This window comes from Lachnellula hyalina, assembly GCF_007821495.1.
Source record: "Lachnellula hyalina strain CBS 185.66 chromosome Unknown contig00032, whole genome shotgun sequence".
In the NCBI taxonomy this organism is placed as follows: domain Eukaryota; kingdom Fungi; phylum Ascomycota; class Leotiomycetes; order Helotiales; family Lachnaceae; genus Lachnellula; species Lachnellula hyalina.
In genome coordinates this window covers 70,353-95,257 of record NW_022157146.1, presented here as the reverse complement: position 1 = coordinate 95,257, position 24,905 = coordinate 70,353, and the positions used below count along the sequence as shown (strand labels likewise).

The 24,905-nt window shown below is 47.0% G+C and overlaps 6 protein-coding genes across 6 annotated transcripts; 2 read left to right on the top strand and 4 right to left on the bottom strand.

Moving 5' to 3' along the window:
• Positions 1–359: 359 nt before the first annotated feature.
• Positions 360–1,391, top strand: sol3_3 (Short chain dehydrogenase; the record flags this gene model as incomplete). The annotated part of the gene is made up of 2 exons (XM_031149440.1): positions 360–535; positions 587–1,391. Coding segments are annotated over 2 exons (981 nt in total), but the record flags the coding sequence as incomplete, so codon positions are not given.
• Positions 1,392–1,538: 147 nt separating this feature from the next.
• Positions 1,539–3,586, bottom strand: nscR (C6 finger domain transcription factor; the record flags this gene model as incomplete). The annotated part of the gene is made up of 2 exons (XM_031149439.1): positions 1,539–2,672; positions 2,717–3,586. The coding sequence occupies 2 exons, from the start codon at positions 3,584–3,586 to the stop codon at positions 1,539–1,541; spliced, it is 2,004 nt and encodes a 667-aa protein (XP_031007144.1).
• Positions 3,587–5,570: 1,984 nt separating this feature from the next.
• aro-2 (Chorismate synthase) lies at positions 5,571–6,909 on the bottom strand (the record flags this gene model as incomplete). Its single annotated transcript, XM_031149438.1, has 2 exons — positions 5,571–6,819; positions 6,875–6,909. 2 exons carry the CDS (start codon positions 6,907–6,909, stop codon positions 5,571–5,573), a joined length of 1,284 nt encoding a protein of 427 aa, XP_031007154.1.
• Positions 6,910–7,193: 284 nt separating this feature from the next.
• aim22 (putative lipoate-protein ligase A) lies at positions 7,194–8,631 on the top strand (the record flags this gene model as incomplete). The annotated part of the gene is made up of 4 exons (XM_031149437.1): positions 7,194–8,060; positions 8,111–8,194; positions 8,253–8,444; positions 8,575–8,631. The coding sequence occupies 4 exons, from the start codon at positions 7,194–7,196 to the stop codon at positions 8,629–8,631; spliced, it is 1,200 nt and encodes a 399-aa protein (XP_031007155.1).
• Positions 8,632–9,779: 1,148 nt separating this feature from the next.
• On the bottom strand, positions 9,780–13,537 carry ssp1 (Serine/threonine-protein kinase; the record flags this gene model as incomplete). The annotated part of the gene is made up of 2 exons (XM_031149436.1): positions 9,780–13,116; positions 13,365–13,537. The coding sequence occupies 2 exons, from the start codon at positions 13,535–13,537 to the stop codon at positions 9,780–9,782; spliced, it is 3,510 nt and encodes a 1,169-aa protein (XP_031007158.1).
• Positions 13,538–22,850: 9,313 nt separating this feature from the next.
• On the bottom strand, positions 22,851–24,120 carry LHYA1_G004476 (GPI-anchored CFEM domain protein; the record flags this gene model as incomplete). Its single annotated transcript, XM_031149435.1, has 3 exons — positions 22,851–23,686; positions 23,736–23,913; positions 24,037–24,120. 3 exons carry the CDS (start codon positions 24,118–24,120, stop codon positions 22,851–22,853), a joined length of 1,098 nt encoding a protein of 365 aa, XP_031007159.1.
• Between the last annotated feature and the right edge of the window lie 785 nt (positions 24,121–24,905).

Sequence of the window (24,905 nt, the reverse complement as noted above, 5' to 3'; positions counted from 1 at the left end):
CGGTACGGAGTGAGGACCGGTAGGCTAATGCGTGTCATACAGTACAGTACAGTACGCCATATGAATACTCCAGCACCCCGGCCCCAAATCTAGAATCACGTACATGCATGTATATGTACAATACAGTCTGCGATCGGCATTTGCGGCTTTTGAGGATTTTGAGAAGCAAGGGCTAGAGCGAACGAAGGGAACTGAACTGTTGGAATGAATGAACGACGGACAGACGGTCTTTAGACAAAGGTAGAGAGAGAGTACGTGAAGATGTGATATATAAGTCTATCTTCAGTTGCTATGCAATACTAATCTGCATCTGTTCAACAACATACATACACACTTTACTTCACTTCACTTTGCAAGACAATCTCACCATCATCCTCGGACAGACAGATTTCACCATGGTTCAATCTGATTTGCTGCAGTATCTCAAGGGGCAGATTTTGGAAACACCGCCTCTACCAGCGGTAGATCTCAGAGGTCAAAATATTGCCATCACTGGTGCGAATTCTGGTCTTGGGTTTGAGGCTGCGAAACACATGTTAGTTTCTCCTCGATTCTGATTGATATTTGCTAACCGTATGCCGTCAAGATATAAATTGAATGTCTCTCACCTCATTCTCGCATGTCGGAGCCTTGAAAAGGGGGAAACTGCGCGGCAAAAAATCATGGCATCGAGTCGACTTGATTCGCCAGGCAAAGTGGATGTTTGGCAACTCGACATGTCCGACTATAGCTCAGTGCTTGCTTTCGGGAATCGCATAAACGGCCTTACGACGCTCGACACTTTCATTACCAATGCTAGAATCGATACGGCCGAATTTGTGAAAGTTGAAGGGCACGAATCCACTCTTATAGTCAATGTAATCTCGACCCTTTTAATCGCCATGTTGGTGATTCCCAAGCTTCGCGAGAGCTCCAAGGTTCAGAAGAAGCCTTCACATCTTGTCTTCACCGGCTCTGTGGTCCACATTTATGCCAAGCACAAAGCTCTGTGTGAGCCCAAGACAGGACAGATTTTTAAGACCTTGGATGATGAAAATACCGCAAATATGGCCGACCGATATAATTTGAGCAAGCTTGTGCTGCTGCTGGGATTTCGAAAATTGGCAGAAGAAGTAAATCGCTCGGAGCCGGGACAGACCTCTGTCATTCTCAACTTCGTTCATCCAGGATGGTGCAAGACCGAGCTATTCAAAACAAATGACGGTGGCGTGAGCGGCCGGTTTGCTCTCCGCTTGATGGGTAGAACTTCTGAAGAGGGTGGTCGAACATTGGTGCATGGAGCTGTGGCTGACGAGAAATGTCATGGGAAATATCTGGCCGAATGTCGTGTCAAGCAAGAATCTAGCTGGGCGAGAAGTGATGAAGGGCATCAGGACCAGGAACGGTTATGACTAGAGTTGGTGGATATCCTGGAAGGTATCCAGCCTGGCGTGACAACGTTGGAATAGCTACGGAATAGCTGCGTCCCCTAAATCCACTCGCTCCTGCATGAACTGGACATTTTGGCCCTGGCCCTACACATTAACCATAGACTAGAATTAGTAACTCTCATAATCTGCGTCCAATTCAATAGGATCACCCAAGTCCTGGATGAAAGATTCCCAGTTATTCCAAGACAGCATTTCTAGGTCTCCTAAGAATTGCCCCTCGTGGCCTAATATTTCGTCAAATGCAGCGGCTGGAAGTTGGTAGCCTCTGTCAACACCGGCCACCACATTCTTTTCAAGCCCGATGGTGGTTTTGCTATTATGGACCAATCCGCCGTCAAGCTGTGGCTGTTGCACGACTACAGTCTTGAAACTCCTAGCCGATTGAGCTTTACGCTTCAGTTTCTCCATCGATATCAAAATGCTATCCTCACGACACGTCTCTTTGAGATCCAAGTAGCTGAGTTCTGCGACAATCCAAGCTTTGTCAACATTGGCGCCCTCGGTATGTTCGCAAAGCTCTGAAAACAGGATTGCCAAAGGATACCACTTGGCCCAGAAGTACCAGCTCCACGGCTTAAACACGTCATTCGTGGATTTCTGCAAAGACAGGTGTAGAACCTGCATAGCAACTTCAAGTACATTGAAATTGTCGCTTGGTGGCGGCGCGGTACTATAGAAGCGATACAACGGCCGGCGTATTAGAAGACGCATCGTTGTGATCGTCGTCTCACAGACTATTGCCATAAACATATGGAAAGGATCGCCATTATTCAAGTACCTGAGGTATTGTTTGTTGAGAACGCAAACACACTCTTCCGCGATGGCGTATCGATGAGCCCAATTTTGCTGTAGAAGTGGACGTCCCTCAGGATCTAGCGGAACATAGATCATCTTCTTCAAATATTGTAACATATTATGTGTCGCGGCACAAAAACTCATTTCGCTGAATTGGGAGCGCACGGATGGCGGCTTGAGGTTGTCGGGCGAGATATCGGCATCATTAATGTGCAGTGGCAGGGCTCTGAAGAATGCACCTCCAGCAAGTGCCGAGTGAGATCCGCTATCGAACGTGGATAGAAAGTCAAGTATGCCTATAGAACACCAAATACGGCGTCGTATTTCCGTTTCAAATGGCGTATGGCTTGATTGCTCAAGATCCAGACCAAGGCACTGCCCAATACGGACAGCAGTTGCCATCAAAACGCAGATCTGTCGACAGCCAACAAGTGTTCGAAGGCCGGCCTGCATGGTATCAGCACTGTTCATTCAACCCATGTCAAACTTACCAAATATATAACGAATGATTGCAAGACCATCAAATTGGTGGTATCCAGCAATTTCGATTGGGACAAGTAGACCTCTGTAGCTAATTGAAGTCGGCTACGCATGGAATTTCGGTTGCAATCGAAGCGCTGGAGAAACTCCTCTTCGTCCAGGCTGCACACTGATGTGAACAGAACCGAGAACTTCAGCGCCTGTTGAGCAGGAGTAAGACTGTCCTCATCCAGCAAAAATAATTCCCGTATCGAGGGTGCATGAGTTACTTTGAATACAGGATCAATTCGACAAAAATAGTTGTCCACCAGGGCTGATACGACGGGTACGGGTGGTAGGTCAAGTACATATGGCTGTACAAAACATGGACTATCGCTATATAAAAGTACATCAAATCGCTGGATCCGGTCTGTCTCTGTAGTCTCGTTTTGGGACTCGGGAGACTCGGCGTCAGCCAAGGAATCCACAAGCTCCCGGATGCCAAATACCTCCTCGCTGATCGACGTCCATGCCGAGTCGGATAGCCTGGAGTTAGATAGCCTGGAACTCAGATCGGCTTTCTGAGGCTGAACGGGGGCTGATTGGCCACCTGCTGCATCGTCTCTTTGGGACGACAGTAATTCCTCGAGTCGTGCGACCCGCCGTCGTAGATCTCCGCTCTCCTTCTGGGGTGCATGACGACCACGTGGAAGTCGGGCTCGTGATACAGCGGTGCAAGCTATTCCTGCGTATACACAGGCCTGGCAAGGACTGTCCTTATCGCACTTCTTCTTCCGCCGCTGGCATTGAAGGCAGCTCAGGCGTACCTTGGGCCTCTCATACTCGTCGTTGTCGCTGTCCGCCTTGGCCACAGCTCGGTGCATCTGGGGGGTAGGAGACATCTGTGGGTACGAAGGTACTGGAACTGTCGGGCGTACAGTAACAGCAACAGCCAGAGATGGCAATGAGGGTGAAGTGAAGCCATTTATTTGGGGAATGCTACTGTAGCTGTAGCTAGCATCTTATGTCGCACGTGACGCCTCTTGGTTGATGGAAGGGCCGGCCGGGATCCGAGTTGTGTTTCCTATTGGTTCAGCCTCCTGCTAACCGTACCGTACCGTACGACGGTCGGACACGCTCGGCACGGTAGGGTCCTAGTGGGTCCATATTCTTACCCAAGAGAGCTAGTTGCTCCTATTACTACCTAGGTAGGCTTCCTTCAAGACTGAAGCCCCACCCTCTGCCCACGATTGTTGAAGTAATCGTTATACGGTAATGTAATAATGTAATATAATGTAATACTCATCTCCATGCTCCACACATAGATTGATTCCTGCTTCCTTGTAAAACATGTTTCGCTGTTGCAGTACAGGACCGTATCATACAGACGCCAGTGATGCGATGCTCACAAATCAAGTGGACGGAAGTGGTGGAAGCATCTAGGAAATCCTATACCCCGCAGCCACGTAAAGGATAGGATTATGGGTCCCAACGTTATACATCAACAACAACATCAACCCCACCATGATATGGCATGATATGGATACCTCACCTCCATCCTGCAGTGCTTATACCTCACCGCAATGTCTTGCATTGTGGGTACTGTAGATAGATGTGTTGTGTGATAAGATGGCAAGAAAGGGACGAGCAACTACCTCGGTGCATCTCATACCGAACGCAGCAGATACCGTATCCCATATCTGCTCGCCGGACGTGCTGTTTTGGCATATTGTAATCTTATAGTACACTAGCATGCCGTATCAAATAAGAGGCCGCAGCAACCTAACTATATCATTGATGCCCAATCCCGCGCTGATGTTACCTGTGGGATGCAGTCGGAAACGCCGTCTTCTTCCCAGAACAGATTTATAAAACTCGCAGTCCTCCAAGCGTTCCCTTCTCTTCATTTCCCCCCTATCCCGCAACCCATCCATAAGTGGCCCATCCATCTCAGACCATGGCAGCTAAGGAGCTAATCGCCTGTTGGGTTGGGCATTCGGCCCGTACATTCCTTGAAAACAGCAGAGAGCCTACGACGCGTAGTGCATTCTTCTGTGGCCGATTGGGATATAGCTCTGTTAACATCGGAAGACCTGCCGCATCGCCAGATGGATTATCGATGCTTCAAGTCGTCCCGTAGTTAGATAGAGGTGCGAACATGGCCGATTGAGGACATTCGGTTCGTCATGTTTGGTTATAATATAATATACTTGTATGTATTCAAAAGATACTGCACTGCGCCGAGGACTTCAAGGTATGATTTGTTTCTGTGTCGTGTCAGTTTTCCATACTTTTGGACGCACCAAGCAGAGATGTAGGTACACACGCTGCATAGCAGAGGGCAAATTTCTCAACTCCTACTCCCAGCCCATGATACACCAAACCTCAATTCCCCATCTACCGCTTCCCTTCCTCATCAGAAGTGGGTTCGCAAAACACACACTTGTATACATATACTATTGACATGTGAAGTAAGATTGCGCATATTGATACACAGTCGTCAAGAGCTGAAATGGTACTACATGCTTGGTGAGCCTCTCCAATTCAACCCTAAGGCAGAAGCGGGGAGATGGTCGAAGTTGTACTGGGGTATATGATGTACATGAGATTGGATGGAAGGGGAAAAAGACTCCAAGTTGGAAAGATAGAACGCGACTCCAGTGCTGGTTTTACAAACCTGGATGGCGAGACTGAACTATCAGTAGTGACAGAGGAACAAGTTTCTCTCGTTTGAATCTCGGCCTTTTCTGCACAACACACGGAGTTTGCAATGTTTTGAGGATGTACATGCCAAGTAACTCCATTTCACCCCTCATGTAACCTCCAACCCTCTATATTTTGTTAAAAGAACAGGGCACAGATGTAAACGCCTTAATATCCATTTAACTAAGGCTTAGTAGCCCCATTTTCAACAGCCTTTGCCATAGCTTCTGCTCCTCCAACCATTGATTTGGCGGCGGGTTTGAGCGGCGGTAATAAACTCCTGCTAACTTGTCTTGATTGTTGACTCATCAAAGAATCAATAACCACCAGTGCTGCCATAGCTTCGACAATTGGCACTGCCCTGGGAACAACGCAAGGATCATGTCTTCCTTTCGCCTCCAATGTCCCGTTCTCATCACCATCGTAGGTAGACGTCTGCTGAGCTTGGCCAATCGTCGCAGGAGGCTTGAAAGCAACGCGGAAGTAGATCGGTGCACCATTCGTAATACCTCCTTGAATCCCACCAGAGTTGTTCGTCTTGGTCGTAAGTCTCGGTCTCGGGATACCATTCCTTGTAGCCCCCGTCTCCAACGGTGGCACAGCAGGGGCAACGATGAAAGGATCGTTGTGTATTGAACCAGGGACTTCGCAGCCCCCGAATCCAGATCCAACTTCAAAGCCTTTGGATGCGGGAATACTCAACATGGCGTGAGCAAGCATAGCTTCCATACGATCAAAGACAGGCTCTCCCAATCCGCTCGGCACATTCCTAATAACACACGTAACCGTGCCCCCAATACTATCGTGTCTATCCCTGAAAGCCGCAATCTCCTCCGCCATTCGCTTCGACGCTGCCTCGTCTGGACACCGCACAGGCACAAACTCGTCCACCTTGTCCCTTGTAACTGTCTCAATGAGTGATAAGAACGCTGGGTTCGTAGACGGCGAAGGATGTGTAGATGTAGGAGGGAACATATGCACACCCCCGACAGACGAAACGAAAGCCACAATCTCAATACCATGCGAAAGCGTCAAATACTTCTCCGCAATGGCACTGGCGGCCACCCGTCCCACCGTCTCCCTTGCACTGCTTCGTCCTCCCCCACTGCTAGCCTTCACGCCATATTTCTCCAGGTATGTCCAATCCGCATGACTAGGTCTGGGGTAAAGATCCATGGTCGAATTACCATAATCTTTCGGTCGTTGGTCCTGGTTCCGCACAATCATGGCGATGGGAGTGCCCAGGGTGATGCCAAACTCGGTACCGGATTGGATTTCGATCTTATCTGCTTCGTTGCGAGGGGTGGTGAGGGCTGATTGGCCGGGGCGTCGACGGGTCATTTGGGGCTGAATGTCTGCTTCTGTGAGCTCCATTCCAGGGGGCACTCCATCGACGATGCAACCCACGGAGCGGCAGTGGGATTCGCCATAACTGGGGGATTTGTTAGCAATGGAGGGGGTGATGGGTCAATTGAGTTATGGCGCACGTGGTGACTCTGAAATGCTGCCCGAATGTCGACATCTTGACTATATTGTGCGGTCAAGAGAGGTTGTGAAGTTGTGAAGTTGTGGTGTGGCGTGGTGTTGTTGAATGACTCTAATATTTTATTTTTCTTCAGCCTGATGATGACTCGAGGGGGTGGGGTGGGGTTTCCCGATTTCGGGATTACTAGTAGGATCGGATCAACATCCCGAATTCTCGGCTCGGTACGTATATCTTTACCAGTTATAATAAGTATTCCGCTTCACTTCATCTATAGCTTCTATAAAACCTCAACAACACCACAATTGCTCTCTCACACCTCCATGTCCCCATCCACAAGCCTCACTATCTTCCTACGAACTCGTATTCGTCATAATGCCTTTTGTAATACCTACAAGAGATCTGTCCACACTAGCATCCTCAACAGCCCCTTCATTCAACGCGCGACCTCCCCTACCACCGGCACCAACACCCAGATCTACATCTCCAAATCCCGGAACCCCTATATAAACCTCTCAATCGAGCACTACCTCCTACAAAACACCCACGCCGACTCCACGATCCTCTTCCTCTACATAGACCGCCCGTGCGTCGTCATAGGGCGGAACCAGAACCCATGGGTAGAAGTAAACCTGCGTTACCTCGAACGCGAACATCCACAGCCCGATTTAGTACGCAGGAGAAGTGGAGGAGGAGCTGTTTTTCATGATGAGGGAAATGTGAACTATAGCGTTATATGCCCCACGGCAAAGTTCGACAGGGACATACACGCGGAAATGGTAGTGCGGGCATTGAAGAGCCTGGGCGTGGAGCGAGTAAGGGTCAATGAACGCCATGATATTGTGATGGACCCTGATGAGAAGGATGGAGGGCCGGTGAGGAAGATTTCAGGGAGTGCGTATAAGCTTACGCGGCTAAGGAGTATGCATCATGGGACTTGTTTGATTTCTAGTTACCTGCACGATATAGGGGGGTCCCTGAGGAGTGCGGCAAAGCCGTATATTACGGCCAGGGGTGTTGATAGCGTACCATCGCCGATACGGAATGTGGGATCTATGAGCACGGATGAGTTTATGGGGGCTGTAGTGGACGAGTTTCAAGAGATGTATGGGGAAGATACGAAGCCGTTTTGTGTTGAAGAGCAGGAGGGTAAGCATCCGGTTATCAAGAAGGGAACCGATGAGTTGAAGGTATACCTCTTCTGTTCCACTCTTATGAATACAACTAACGCGAACTCCAGTCAGAAGAATGGATATACGGGCAAACCCCTCAGTTCACATTCGACATAACCCGCACCAACACAACCCACAACCCCGTCCACAGCGTAAACCCCCCTCCCCTCCCCTCCCTCACCCATCTCGCCCCTCCTAACGCACCTCCAGTTCTCGACAACATTCACAGCCCGCAACACGAAGATCACAGACTTCACCTTCACCCTAACCGGCCTCAACATCCCACCTGAACTCTCCCAAACCATCACATCCTCTATCCTCGCTTCCCCCGCACCATTTTACACCATAAACTGGACCGATCACCTCCTCTCCCACGCCTCCAACACACAAGAATTGGACCCTGTACGCAGAGCCCTTACGTTCGCAGGCAATACTCTAGACAGTATGCTCAGTAAAATAAAACAGTCATAGGTATGTTCACTGCGTGAGTCGCCCATCTCTAAGACTCAACAAACTGACAAACGAGTTTCAGATCTCGAATATGAAGAGGGTGAACGAGAATCAGAAGTTTCCGAGTGCTAAAGAATAGACATCCAATAAAGGAGCAAAGTTACACCGCTCTTCATCTGGCTCTATATGCATGCATTATAACTTTGCTTCTCTATCAATGGAGGCGGCGTTGGCGTGCGAAACCCGAGGTCGGTGAAGAGCGAGGAAATGCGGAAGTGGCACCGAATCCAAGCAGTGGGAGTGGAAGCACAGCTCCAAACGAACCCTCAACCCACTCTCCGCCAAATACGCACCGCCTTCATAAAACAAGAACCCGCTCCAACACATCCACCCTCAGAAGCCCCGAGCCTCCGAAATAGGGCAGGTAATAGGAACAGGAGCCTAGGAAGAAGAGAGAGGTGGGGTAGGGCCCGAGGACACGGCTTCTAGGGAAAAGGAGAAGGAGGAGACGCGGGAATGAGATAATATGATATGAACTGATATGAGATGATATGATGTATGTATGTATTATATACATATGCATAACAAACGAGAGAAGAAGAGAAGAGAAGAGAATAGATTTGCATATAAATACCCCCTTTGTATAATAGAAAGAAATACCAACATAAACTAACACAATCAGCTCTCTTTCACACCAACTCCTCCTTATTCGTATATTATCAAAAGGGGTTTGACGCTCAGTTAGTTCGAAGCCTCGAAAGTACTAACATGAAGGACTATACAATCGTTCTTCTATAGTACATGGATATTTTAAATAACAGAGTCATAAAAAGCATCATCTCATCTCCTTTTAATCAGAGTATAAAGAATAGGTGGATATTACAACTATATAATCCTCTCTTCCCAGTTTGCATCCTACTACCTACCCATTCCATTTTCGTTACTTCCTATGCGATTCATTCATCTGATCTGCTCTGCCCAACCCAGGATAATAAAAACACAGCACTGTTGCACATGCTACTATGAACACCATACGCCTTGCATGCATCAATCCTAGCAAGTCGAACTCAAGTCGCTTGCTTCCCATGACGCCTTTCGTAGTTTGGAATAAAAGATCCACCCATCCAATTTTCGTTTCCGGGTCCATGATACCATCTTAAATAAGATTCCGAGAATATCCCCATTTAAACAATAAAGCCATCATGAAATTCGACAGTAAGAAAACCTGAGAGAGCCTGCTACACTACGCAAGGGCAGCAGAGTTGGTTACTAATCGGTCATCGGTGGCTAAGCATCAATGTCAACCTTCTTCGCCGTCTCCGTACTCCCCACACTAGCATTCGTGTCCCTTCTCACAATACCCATGCCCTCCTGGATAACCTTTTTCGGTTTCCGTCGAATCATCGTGAGGCCCTCATCACTATCCTCATCACTCTCCTCGGCCGGATCACCATCGCCATTATAACCCTCATCATCAATATCCGGACTTAATACAATAGCGTCATCGGTAGGCGACACTTCTTCTGTAGTGGAATGTTTAGATAACTCAGGCGGTGTGAGCGTTTCAGGAGTCGAGTTCACGGAAACGGTAGCGAAACCAGGATGGGTGAGGAAATCCTCCTCCGCATCCGCAGACACAGAAGAAGCGCCAGATATGAGCGCTGGTAATGAGGGCACGCTTGGGAAGATTTTATCCCGCGAGCCAAGGTTCACCGACGAGATGGGCGACGTAGCACCAGAAGGCGAAGAAGCAGATGCCATGCCAGTGGAGTTGACCGAGCTATAAGATTGAGCGCGCTTCGCCTCTTCTTCCTGCTTTTGCATAAAGTCGTCGTCTGGAGATTGACGACGTCTCTCGTTTGTGTCTCGTTTGAAGGACTCCGGTGTGCTTGGGAAGGTTCGAGGGACTGGTGTCTTGCCTTCGGGGGTCTTATTTGCCGTTGAAGGTCGCTCATCGAGATTTGAAGCAGCGTAGACAGAGTGGGGGAAATTTGGAGTTGATGCCGACTGCAATTGAATCTGGTGTTGATGGACCATATAAGGTTGGAAGAACATCGGCGACGGCAGCGGCTTGTCATGTTCTATATTGGTGGGACTGACGTCTGCGGACCGAGATGGGGGTTGGCAGACCGTGGTGGAGTGCTCAAACCGACCAGGCGCATGAGCATTACTCACAGCCACGCTAGCCTCCGCATGCTTGTTCTCAGACTCAAATAAACTCCGGTCGACTGATCGAGCACGTGAAGTGGTGCCTTCCTCAATCTCAGACATAGAAGCTCGACCTCTGCTCCACGTTCTGTTAAAGGTACCCCCAAAATGGTCCGTGAAAGGTCCAGTGGCCATGGCAACATCGTCGTTTACCATACTAGGCTTTGGTGTGTGGGTCACTGATCGCGAGTGCGAATGTCCTCTCTGTATGACCGTTTGAATAGATGCTGACGTTGATACAATTCGCTCTGGCGGCCCTGGTCTAATATCAAAATCTGTAGGTCCCCCCGAGGGAACCCGTTTGGGAGTAGCTCCTACCGAATAGGATTGCTGTTGAGCAAAGCCGTCCGAAAAGGGGTCATCCGAGTTAGTTACTAGGTCGGGACTAGCGGTGAGGCTCTGCGCAAGAGGATGCTCATATGGCTCACGATGTCCTTGTGGGTCGTTGGCAGTGGCAGTAGAAAAGTAAGATTCGTCGCCCCTAAGGCTAGATCGTCGAGCCTCGCGCAGGACAGGAGTGTTTGAAAACTGAAAGTTGTCTGTTCCTGAACTTGTGGCACTGCTGATAGCCCGTTTTCGAGAACCCTCGCCTCTCGTTTCGCTTCTGGCAACACCGATCACCTTGTTGACGGTCTTTTTGAGAGCTGATCGAGCACGCTCGAGGAATGTGATTGGAACGACGGCTCGTTCCAATTCTTGAGTGTCGACTTGGATCCTCTTACCAGCCGTCCTCCTTGATGGATCTGAATCGTCAAGCCATCCGATAATGTTATCAATATCTTTAATTACCCATGGATGACGTTTGACTTCTCTCAATTTCATTCTCTCCGATGGGTCTTTGATGAGCATCCTTCGGATCAAATCATGTAGCTCATCATCGATATCCTCGTACGCGAGTTCGGCATCTTCTCTGTAGGGGCCGGTCGATGGACCCGTACGTTTGCTGAGACTGTGCAGGTTTGTTTGCGACGACGAGATGGCGGGATTGACAGCTTTTAAACGTCTTTTGGGGATGTATACATCGTCTTTTGCGATGCTTTTGAACAATTGCCACTCATCATCGGCAAGGAACGGGATGCGAGCAAAGATCAAACAATAGAGCGTAACACCCAGTGACCACACATCAATCTGTTCCGTGACCTTGGGTTGTTCGCCTTCGATATCAGTGTAGCACAATTCTGGTGCGAAGAAAGCGGGTGTACCAACAGTCTTGGCCAACTCAAGATCGTCGTCAAAGTCGGTAGCATCAGCTTCGGAGACATTCTCTTCCGTCTCTCCTTCTCGGATGGGTCGGCCGAAATAAGAGACACCAAAGTCGGAGATCTTCACCCTATGGTCCTTTGTCCACAACAGATTCGAGGGTTTGATGTCTCTGTGAACAACACCTTCGTAGTGCAGGTATTCTAGTCCTAAAACTGTATCTCGAAAGGTCGATCGAGCTTGGTCCAGGGTAAAACAAGGAACGTATGAGTAATCCTCCTCGAAAGCATCATGTGGAATGTCGTCAAGGGAAGACATGTGAGAAATGATACTATCCGCCATACTTGGCGATCTCCCTCGATATGGCGGCTCGTCTGGGTATGATCCATAGTACGATCCTTCAAGAGGGTTCGATATGTGCGGCAAAGGCCCAGGCGTTTCATCTTCGTTGTCGCTATCGATCGGACCAATATCATATTCCGGGAGTGGAGTGTGAGAACGGGAACTTGCACGAGAAGGTGCTCTGGAAGGGGTTCGAGATGGTGTATTCGACGCAACGCGGGACCCTGGATTTGACAGTGTGGCAGATTGATACGAACGAGAGAGATTTAGCGTTGAATCATATGTCGTCTGCCTCGACAGGGGAATATCAGCATCCTCGTCGTCCGTTCCATGTTCCAGACTCCAGTAGTCGGTGGGTACTTGGCCGTGGTGTTGGATGAGCTTGGCTCGTTGTGATTCCTTGCGCTGCCGCCTCCTCTCAAGCATCTTGTAATGCTTCTCCTCGTCTCCTGTATCCTTCTCGCCCCTTTGTTCCTTCTCGATACGCCGTCTCTCGTAGAAGCAAATGCGAGGGACGCCCTTCTTGCGCCATGTGATCTCTCCAAGCTCGACATGTTCCAACACCATGTATATCTTCTTCAACTCCGGATCATCGATGATTTCCAACAGACCGACGACATTTGCATGCCGGATCTTTTTGAGAATAGCAATCTCTCTTTTTGTCTTGTCTTCGGGTGAAACAGTGACTCTTCCTAGCCTTCTCTTTTTGGAGAAGCGTTGTATAATCTTGATAGCGACATAATCCCCGGTATCCAGGCTCCGTGCCAACTTGACCTTGCCGTGAACACCCCTCCCAATCTCTTCGATTACTTCGTATTGGTTTATCAGCTTTCTGCCGGTGATGAAGTCTTGTTCGATCTGGGCTTTGTGGGTTCTGGTGGGGGAGAAGTTAGTATTAATTATGACATTGTGACGTATGGAACCCCCTCTATGGAGCTGAAGCAAATGCGGCCGAAAGCTCAATTGAAATCCGCAGACGTGAGGGAAAAGGAATAATGGAGAGTGTGCTGTGGTCGCACAGTCCAAAGGGTCTTGGGTTGTTGTTGGGCAAGGCAAGGAAGCACAAAAGGTGGTGGGATGGCGGGCGGCGGGCGGCGGGCAATGAAAAAGAAGGAAACTCACTCTCGAACTTTATGCATCTGCAACGGGTGCAAATAGGGACTGGACTGTGGAGTGCCATCTAGGAGCGCAGGTAATGGCATACGAAGAGGATTGGCAGTGGGAGAGAAGAGCCCGGGACTCGAGGCGGGCGTGCTGGTCGTGGTTGTGGGCTTGTTCGCCGTTTGTAAATCCATTGTTGAGGTGCAGCCGTGAGGCGGGAGTCGACATGTTTAGAGTGCCAGTCCTTGGGGAAGGGGCAGGTAAAAGATAGCAAGTGGTAAGAGGTGGGGTGTTTAGCAAACAGACAGCATCTGGGGAGACTGTGACTGTGACTGTGGAGTTGAGTTTGGTGGGTTATTGAATATATTTTGATGATAGGAAGGAAAGCGTGAGGTCAAATAAGGTAATGAGTAGTGAGTGAGTGATGCTGGTTCGTGCTTGGACTTGGTTGGTGTGGTGTATGGGGTGCGAGTGGAGTCTGGTGGGTGTGTGTGTGTGTGTGTCTGTGGTCTGTGGTCTGTGGTGTGTGTGTCTGTGTGTCTGTGTGTCCGTCTGTCCGTCTGTCTGTCAGTCTGGTTGGAGTGGAGATAGGTGCGGGCGGATTACAGTATGATTATATTATTGGGCGGGAGGACTGGACTGGCTGGATTGGACTGACATGGAAACTGCGACGCTGGGTTGGTTGAAGGCTTGAAGGCTGAAGCAGCTGCAGCACTAGACCTACCTGTACTGGTACTGGTGCATCACCAGGGATTGCTAGGGGATGCTATCAATTTATTTTAGCGTAATCGCAGAACTCAACAGACCACATAACAGCTGCACTGACCGATCCTTGGCCTGCCCTTACTCCCCTACTGAAATGTTGCTACTCGAGCCGGCTGGCTGATCTACTGATTGTAGGGGTTGCACAGAGCAAAAGATTAATCCTGTATAGATACAGTACAGTTAGAAACGAAGAAACACGCCATCGCATCCATGGATCCGTCTCAGGAGCCAGGAAGTCTTGGAGATGCATCCGGATGAGAGAGGAGCAGTGCAAGTGCAAACTAGAACCGTTCAACATTTCATTTCTCGTACCAATCACCGCCCCAATCAGGCCATGATCTGCCCCATAACAGCATCACGTACGAAGTACTCGTACTCGACGGCATGGCATACTGGATCAGGGGCGGGAGCTAGATTCAACAACACCAACACCAACGCCTCCTCAACCTGATGGTGAAGGTGATACTATACTTCAAAGTATTTCTTGGGTGGCAAATGATGTACTAGCTGTCAGTGGGGATGAAGATTATGAGATGAATTCAGGTCCGAAGATACCGCTTGACAGTCTGAAGTGTGCACAGTATCTGACTTTGTGGTTAGGCCCACTAACAGCTGGAGTACTCGGTACAGTACAGACAATACAGTATGTATGTATGTACCTGGTAGCTATGATGTAGCAATTATTAGTATTTTACTCCGTAGGGGCGAGGTCAGCAAGCCTAGGAGGGTGAAGATGTGTGCCGATCCGCTGTCGAGATGTAGACCATCAGTAGCAAAGTCTGGGGTGCATCAAATGCCTCACCACACCAAATCCCAATTATTTCTACAAATTACAAACAAGTCCACTATCTACATCTCTTTCTAAATCTCCCTTTAGATGCTGAGTGATATTAGAAATATTTAATTATACGTTAGCCGCTCTATGCCGCAAGAAATCTTTACCCCTCCACTCCCCTCCCGACCCCGAAAAATCATCAGGGTATCATTAATCTTGCGATTCTTGCATTCTTGCCCCTCCATCGGCCGTGGAACCCTCACATCCATGAAGAATGCGGAGAAGGATGAATTAATTTGTATTTGCATTTGTACATGCAGACCTGTAATATACAGAGTACGAAGTACGAAGCACTGCAATATGCACTCATTGCATCTTCTTTACTCCGAACTGATACCGAGATACACATGTACTTTTATATCCATCCCTTTTCACTTGCAGCAACTTTCCCACTACCTACAGTACATCTACTGCATGTCATTCCAAAGTAGCCCTGCTACATACAGCCACCCTGGTTCCTCCGCCTCCGGCATCTCCCTTCTTTTGACTTCTTTCTTTCTGTTCCTATCAAGGCCATGGAATAATAAGTGAGACCCTACAGTATAATCAATCAGAGACATTAAGAAACATAGTGCTGATAGATAAGAGCTGCCCTCAATTTAAAGGTGAGATTCCCGAGACTTTACGAGTATTGCAAGGATAGACAGACGAGTCAGTCTGCGATCCGAGTTCACCCTTCTCGAAACCAAACCCCCTGGTACATCATAAATACTGCCTGAAGTTACACAAACCCATGCATAAAAACGGTCCAATAAACTAATCAGAAGTACAAGCTGCGGTATATACGTACAGGAAACCTCTCACCTACAAATAATCTCCGCCAATTTCAATTTACGTAGAGAACCTTATTATCCGGAATAGCCTCAACTTCTCCACACGATACGTCACATTCAACGCGCTGATATTTACTCGAAAGATCAAAGAACCGTCCACACACTAAAGGCGCACACAATGCCACATCTTTCCACTCAAACCTCGCCCCTCGCGCTCCCGGGTTACAAACCCGATGTATCTTTCTTTCGCCCCAACCTTCCAACCAATAGGGCGGGTACAAGAATTCAATTAATTAGCCCACGACTAACTATTGGACTAGAAACTAAACCCTCTTTTCGGAAAGAAAAGATTTTTCATTCGCCAATTCGAGCCCCTTCCCACGGCATCGCATCTGCACTGTGATATCAAAGTACTAACCACCCAAAAAATACTTCCATTTAGCTCATGCAAACCTGCCAACAAGCTACATGTATCCAATCCTTTCTCTACGCAATCTATAAGTAAGTCTTGACGTAAGATGCAAAAAACGTGTCTCAAATCAGCCCGTGATATACATCACTTATGCTTGCATACATCTTCACCACCACTCTAAAGCCACATACTCCGTACACTCTCCCTCTTTTTCTCTCTCGACTGCAGAGTATGAAAGGAAAAATTCCGTCGAGAGAAACTGTCGAGAGAAAAGAAGAGAAGAGAAGAGAAAAACAAGAATAGTCTAGATCTAGATGCGATCCAGACTTAGGAACGGGACGAGCCGCTTTTTGTTATGATGCATGCCATGCCATGCCATGCTTGTCAGAAGTGCCTTTCTTTCCTTTTACTAGAACTAGAGTGCCATAGTATGATGATTAACTAAAGCTCTACCCTAGCTAGCCAATATGCTAACGAGCGGTTATCGTACGATACTCCTTACGTACATATAGTATACTACGACGACTAAGGGAATTTCGGAGAGCCTTACCGAGACTTGTTTTCAAACGCTGTTGGTTTTGTTTAGAGCAAGTTCTAGACCCTGTTTATTTTTGTTTTTGTTTGCTTTTTGAGTACTCCGGGGCTTCGTACGTATAGTAAGCAGAGTAGTAAGTGATTATTAAAGCTTATTATATATAACCTCAATTTGTTAACTTTATATAAAGTACCGGACTATGTATCCTGAGTTTATTCCAGTTCATACCTTGATTTATCCTGTCCTATCATCGACTTTCTCTTCTCATTACTTTTCGAAGCAAATAAACAGAGAAGTAATTAATTAAAGAAAACTCAAATACTTTCTGTACGGACTGAAACCTATGACGACGCATGATCTTCGTCCTCACTTGGACATTTCACATGCCCCACCATCTCTTCTCCCCCCTCCCACCAACCAAATACCTATTCCAGTATTCCATTACCAAACCCCGGATTTTCAACCTTGCCTCTACCTTGCTTATCATAGTACCGAAAGCCACACCTCCTCTATATTCCACTTCAAATCCTACTTCGACCTCGCTTGTGATAAAAAGATCATAAGGTCTATGAGACATCAAATATGATATATGACGTCATTATGATATAGAAATAGAAAGACAGAAGCTTCCGTAGCATAGTATTCGGAAACTCTTAGTGCTGCCGGACAAAGACCGAGGGCATGGACCACGAGTTCATTTATACATGTACAATATCCGATTTTCTCCGGGGTTGATTATTGGTTTCATATAAGTATTCTCCTAGACTTTCTATACGAAGGACTGATCCGGACTCTGGAGTCTAAGTATAATATAGATACTTTAAATAAGAGGGTTAAACATCGCGATTATATTTATTTTTCACTAATAAGAAGTTTCTGCTTAATCAGGAACACTACCAAAAGATGTATTTAGGAATTCCTAGACTATACTAACTACAGGATCAATCTTGGGGTAACCCTACCTTATCCTCCGTCACAAGCTATCATATCATACTTCCTTTCCCTTCCTCCCCTTCCTCCCCTTCCTCAAAAATAGGAAATATCAAGGAAGATCTCTTACATGCAATATCTGTCTCGTATCTAGATAATGCACTCCTTGTACTACCACCGATATGAAACCGCATCGATCCGGATGCACCGTACTTCGTACCGATAGGTATATCTTGTCTCACGGTCCGATGGAAACGTTGCTTGGAACATAGATAAGGATTCTAGAGGGTAGTACAAGTACGGAGGATGCTCCGTACTGTTCTACATCTTTCACACCTGCACGCATAGCATTCGTTCGTATTCGTCCGTACACCGTTCAAAAGATCTTGCACCTCACACCTGCATAACAGTCTCTCGTATTCGTCCGTCATCTGTTCTTCCTACCTTGCTTTTAAATAAGACAAATGCTGCAAGTAACGGGTATTGACATAAGAAGTATATGTGTTACAGCGGAAAGTAACTTAACGGACCAAAGCAGTGCATGTACCATTATCAAATCACCGTTAATTATACGCGTATCTATCTCTAGATACTTGGCATACATGTCTGTCTTGTATTTTAATTCGCGTTATGCACTTCCAGAAAATCGGCAAGTGCTATACGACTATACCCCTTTGCCCGAGCGGAATTAAGTACTAGCTGTTTACTTTCACTTCCATTTCCTTTTCCCCTTTTCCACCCATTTCCTCATTTACTCCCTATACCTGTTTCAAACTAGAAAGTTTAATATATAATACATACAAAAGTGAAGTTGCACTAGATCCAAGCAAGCTTCCAAGTCTTAATATTTTCACATGTATATATACACATTCAACTAGTAATACTCTATATCACGTATAATATAACCAAAATATGCATCCCCTGTCCCCCCTCCTATAACCAAGCCTGGCTTCTGATATCGGTTCCGCTCCGACCTGACCTCAATGGAACATCATGTCAGTCCGTCCTATCTTTCTTTACCTTTCCCCAACTAACCTTTTCTCAAACATCATACCGCATTTCGCTCTCCCTCTCCCTCTTCTATCTTGAACATATCTTTCATATCCTAAGCCCGGGCCCGCTCTTAGTCCCTTCTCACCCATACGATTCGATCCTCTTCCAAGCCATCCCGAGCCTTCCCTTATCATCAGATCTGCTTGATCACAATATCAATCCAACCATAAGCCCAACCCATCATATCCCTCCAAAGTCCTTCCTGTCAACACCCAATACCCAGCCGCCACCTATCCTCACTTGACCTCCTGTCGCTAGCTTACTCCGTATTTACCAACGAGCCAGCCATCCAGTGTCAGCCGACCCGAAAGCTGAAAGCAACGCGCCGAGTATAACTGTATAGATGGAACCGCAAGTTCGGGCAGCTAACTAGCTAGCGAGCTCGATAGGCCCAGATTGATTCTTGAAAGCCAGACATCCATTCCATCGCTTCCATCGCTTCTCGAATTTTCTTTCCTTTCCGGGCCCTTAACTTACTCGCCCCGAACCCTCTTCTCTTCGACTTGCTAACCCGAATACTCACTACCATCTGAATATCGCAATCTATCTAGCTATCCGCGAGCCGTCTCTTTCCTGCCCCGATGCTAGACTTAAGGAATAGATATGATCAGGTATGATAGAAACGAGATAGATAGAGGGGCCAGAACAGGCGGTAGGTAGTCCATGTCTATAACCTGTCTTGATAAAGTGAAAGTAAAGCATACGTTCAATCACAGACTACCTTCCCTTCCCGTCCTTTCCCTTCAAGCTCACTTTATTTTCCCGTACCGGGACTACAAGAGCCTCACCTAGATCCCTAGTATTACGCCGCACTTCTTTCTATCCATCTATCTATAGACACGGCATTATTAATAATCCAATAATCAATGTAACAGCTGTGAAATATGCTCTTTTATCCAATTCTAAACCAACTATATACCGTCTTCGTTCCATTCCGTTCCGCTTCCTTCAGCCTTTATTCATCACCCAATAATCCAAGCAGCCAATACTCCGTAACTTGCAAATTACATTCGTTCGTTCGAGCCACTCGCTCACTCGCACACGCGAACTATTTGTTTTAATACTTGGTACAGAGTAGAACCAAGTCCATCTTCCGGTTACTTTCTAGCGAAATATACCAGCCAGACTTTATAACAAGACCTATGGAATCCAGCCTTCCTATTCTAGCATCGTTTCGTGTTCTTATCTTCAATTCAACATCGATCCTTGCTTGATTCCAAGATCAAGAGACCTCTAAGCACGTTTGTTTGACAAAATTAAAGCGGGTAGATTATATATGCATCTGCAGGTTCTAATATATATGTATAATTATCATGTTATACCAAAGCAAGGCTTCCTTCGCCGCTCTCTCTATTAAGCAAGCACGATTCTAATCATCTCGCCTCGCATGCGTCTTTAGGGATTCTCACCCCTGAAAATACAGAGTATCAGCTCAGATCTCCTAATACCTGCGCGGCCAAAGCTTAGGGACTTGGATGGTCAATTCTTCAGATCGTTCAATACATATAATGCTAAGATGAATCTTTATATACATACATCCTAGCGTTTGATCCATCAATGTCACGTAACTATTCTTAAGCTTAGGCAACAGGAATGTAATATAATATAATGTGCTCAGTTTACAAAACCTAGTTATCGTATCCTAGGTCCTAAGCTTAGAGTAGAGAGCGTATGGTAAGATACATCTATCTAGCTGTGCCTTATAGTAGCTAGGCTCAGCCTAATAATATGCAATCTCTGCTCTGCTCTTAAATTTATTAATAAGGTGTTATATAGATAGTAGAGGAAGGAGTCTTAAGTCGGAATATATATTAAGCTTAAAATCAAGCCAGGTGCTAATATTAGATCCGACTCTTAAAGGAAAGTATAGGTAGAGAATATGTTAAATAATCCAATTAACCTTCTAGTAACTAATATATTCTCCATAGCAGCTAGAAAATCCCCTCTTAGGTTTCAGGTGGATATTATATAGCACTTTGACTAATTTCTCTAGAGCTATATATAGAAGACTGCGTTTATACTCGTGAGGTTAGAGGTTATTCATAGATAAGTACTTGAGATTATGAAAAGAAAAGCCTAGAGGTACGTATAAAACGAGAATCCTATTAGATAGAGGATTAATAGGATGATATATAGATCACCTGAACCTGACTAAAGTCTGCACCATTCCGGATCAGCGAATATCTGATCAAGTTCCAGGTGACAGAGACTCAACTCATTAGCCTGTACTATAGGGCTACCACATCCAGCAAACCCTGCTGAATCCTGACTTCTAAATGCGAAAAATAGCTATAGTAGCTAGCAGCCATGCATACTCCGAGTATATATATGCATCCCGACTTACTCACTTATAAACAAAACAGATCAAGCACCCACCCCCTAACCAATCCCGACAAAAGAACAGCCAGCCAGCCAGCCAGCTGGTAGAGATAAAGATAAAAACCCCGTCGATCAAATCAAATCATCCATCTATCTACATTTACTAAAACAACCTACTTCGAGTCTATCGCTCACAACCCCTTTCTTCATGCCACCTCGGCATCATAGCAGAGACCAATAACTTATAACAGTATATCAATCATTCATCCCCCTGAACTCCAAATCCAAACTCAAGGTTCACTTACGTGCTAGACATACAATGCTCCGTCACCATACCATACCATACCATACCATACCATACCAGGCCTCAATCACGCGTCCGCGATATACACAAAGTTCTCACGCAATACAGTAAAGCACACCCGTAGACATGTCATTTTTGCTTGCTAATAGCTATAGGAATTACATATACATGCCTCTGCCCTTACTCCCACTCACCCTTCTAGCATATTGATTATCTGCCTATTTTGTCTGTCTATCTAGCTAAGCCAGATAGGCCGATATAGCGGTGCTTTATAATACATACATACATACATACATACATGCATACGTATAGTCTCAGCCTGCTCAACGCATGCACGCAAGAGACCAAACTTCCTTCGTGCCTATCAATCAATCATACCCTCCATCCACCCCATCTCTCGTATACCATACCATACCATACCATAACATAACATACCATCTCTCCATCTCTCCATCTCTCCATCTCCCCATCTCTCTCTCTCTCTCGAAAACTATAACCCACAAACCACAAATCATAAATCTCCTTTCCTTCCCTTCCCTTCCCTTCCCTTCCTTCTTTCTCTCTATATATTTACCCCCGAGCTAGCATATACAACATAACACCTAAAACCAAACCCAATCCACCAAGCTACCTATCCCCCCTCCCCGAATACCCAAACCACCTAAACACTTAGATGCAGCACTTTATACCTACTTACCTACGCCCTAGGTAGATACTCACTCTCTGCCTCGTCCGCGTGATACAATACAAGTGATTGTATGCACAGTATAGTCCAATAATTTCATACATACTATACCCGGCGAGCGGTCTACGGAAAGAAGCGAGGCGAGAAGGAAGGCTGGCTCACTTACGTATAGTAAATAGAATAGAATGGAACGGAACGCTGTGACTGAGCTCTTCCTACGTGTAGCGCTGCTGGATTGATTATTAATTTTGATTTCTAATATTCATGTCATAGACTTCCTTGTAAAACGACACAGTTTAGTAAGATCATCGTGGAGTTTTACGAGATTAACAGATTCGTGTTGCTGAAAGATATAACGTTGCCTGGTTAGCCTGCATTTTAAGTTTACATTCCAAGGCTTCCAAGGACAACATCAAGCACTTGCTTGTTTGAATAATCATCACCATGTAATGGAACGCTTTACATATTGCATGATATTTTTATTGATCGTGAACGGGCATAAGTCAAGTTCAACTACATCATCGTACCAGTTCGTTTCAACGAAACTGGCAACATGTCTTCAGCATCTCCCTGGTCCCCATCCATCATTATAGCACTCATTAATATGCGTCTCACCATCACTTCCTCTCGTCCGTCAATCCAGGATATCATATCGTCGAGAGAAGTATGCAGAGAAAGCTCAACATGTAATACCCCTCAAAGGAGGCAAATATCAGCAAGAAGCGAAAAAGGCAAAGCAAGGGTATCGACAACCAAACGCGCATTCATTTTGCCATGACCATACCATCCATCTTCCCATTATACAATTAATATATCCACTTTCGTTCCTTTTCCCATCCTGATATGCGGAAGGAGATCTATGCGCAAGGAGAAACCCTTTTCGATCCGTGAGTATTTTACAAGAGGTAAACAGCGAGACCAGCGGCACCAGCGAGGATTGGGAAGGCAGTCTTTTGAGCACCTGCTCCCTTTGAGGATGTTGAGGTTGCACTGGCAATGGCGCTGGATGCCTTGGATGCCTCTGAAGAGGCACCTGCAACTGCAGATGAAACTGCTGAGCTGGCCTTGGATCCTTTAGAGCTTGCTTCAGCAGAAGCGCTCGAGAGAGCTGAACTAGCACCCTCTGAAGCTGTCGAGGCAGCAGATGAAGCAGATCCAGCAGCACCACCAAGTCCAAAGATGGTGGTGGAACCAACGGTGGTAGTTCCCACAGCTTTGCCGTCCGAACTAATAGTCGACTCAATTGCTGAAGTGGTGATGGCAGAAGATGATTCTGATCCAGCGGTTCCGAAGATTGTAGTTGATCCCACGGTGGTAGTGCCTACAGCTTTACCGTCCGAGCTAATGATGGACTCAATTGCTGAAGTGGTGATGGCAGAAGACGAAGCAGATGCTCCAGCTCCTCCAATACCGAAGATGGTGGTTGATCCTACGGTGGTAGTGCCAACAGCTGATCCGCCGGAGCTAATGACTGACTCGATTGCCGAGGTGGTGATAGCAGAAGATGAGCCGGTTGCTGTTGCAGAACCCCCAGCTCCTCCAAGACCAAAGATTGTAGTTGATCCCACAGTTGTAGTACCCACGGCAGATCCACCAGACGAGATGACAGACTCGAGAGCTGAGGTGGTGATAGCGGAGGAAGTTGCTGTGACCGTGACGGAAACGGATGTCACAAGAGTAGTGCCAGTAGTAACGGTAGCCGAACCCGATGAAGACCCTGTGCCCAGAGCAGCTTGCAGGGAATTAGCATTAGTTCGACCCAAAGTTCTGAGCTGACTTACAAGAGCAATAGGTTCCACCATAGGCTATGACGCTGGAGGCGACCTCAGAACCACATGCCTCATTCGCACAATCACGAATACCATAGCCAAAGTTGGGGTTGCTGCAGAGACAGCTGGCATCGGTGCTCTGGCATCCGAGGGAGGAGGCTAGGTTGAAAAGGTTGTTGATGCACATTTGCTACTAGGAATCAGCGATTGGTCTCCAATTCAGAGACGGCGTCTTTGGGGTAGATGGAGCCATTGAAGCTCAAGATCGTGGGTGCAGGTGCTCCAACAGTTGGGGGATTGAGAAGCTACTTACACCACATGCTGGGATATCGGCAGGGGCCTGAGCAAGAGCAGAGACAGCGAAAGCACCAACGGTGATCATCATGGAGGACTTCATAGTGACTGATGTGAGGGTATTGCTAATTGAGGTGTGATGAAGGTTGAGCAGACGGAAGCAAGGTGTCTGTTGGGAAGGGGGAAGGAGGAAGAGGAGGAAATGGTGAAGTGGGAGTGGAAGTTGAAGTGTGGTATTGGAAAGAGGTGGGTGGAAAGCGAGGTGGGAAAGTGCTGCTTTTGAAGGGGATGGGGGACAGGGAGAAAGGTAACACTGCATGCATAGCAACGCAGAGTAACGCATTCACTCACTACTTGGTCTGTTTGCCTGGTTCGTGCTTTCTGCTTTCTGCTTTGTGTTCCTGCAATTTCACTTTTCCTTGATTGGCGGCTCATCATTTTCACTACCAGTATGGACGAGTATCTTATTTGGTAAACTAGCCTCTTTAGGATAGTATCATGTGCCAAGAGCCAAGTGCCAAGTCCCAGTGCCAAGTACCAAGTGCCAAGTCCCAGCGCCACAGGGGCAACGGGATGTCCGCAACAGGGAAGGGACTGCGGTCTTGTGAAGTTGGGAAGTTGGAGGCTGGGCGAGGCGTCAATGCAGCTGATGATGTGGAAGTTTGAAAGGGAACGGGAGGGAAGGGAAGGGAAGAGAAGGGAAGGGTTACCTAGTCTAGTACTATAGGTGGGGCGGGGTAAGGTTCAGTCTAGATTCGCTAATGTAATGCTACCCACCAAATCTATACTACCCACCAAATCTATACTGCTTCTAGTATAGCCTCTACTTTAACTTGACTCCCAGCCACCCACATCCAAGATACGTGCAGCAGTCTGTCTGCAGAGATG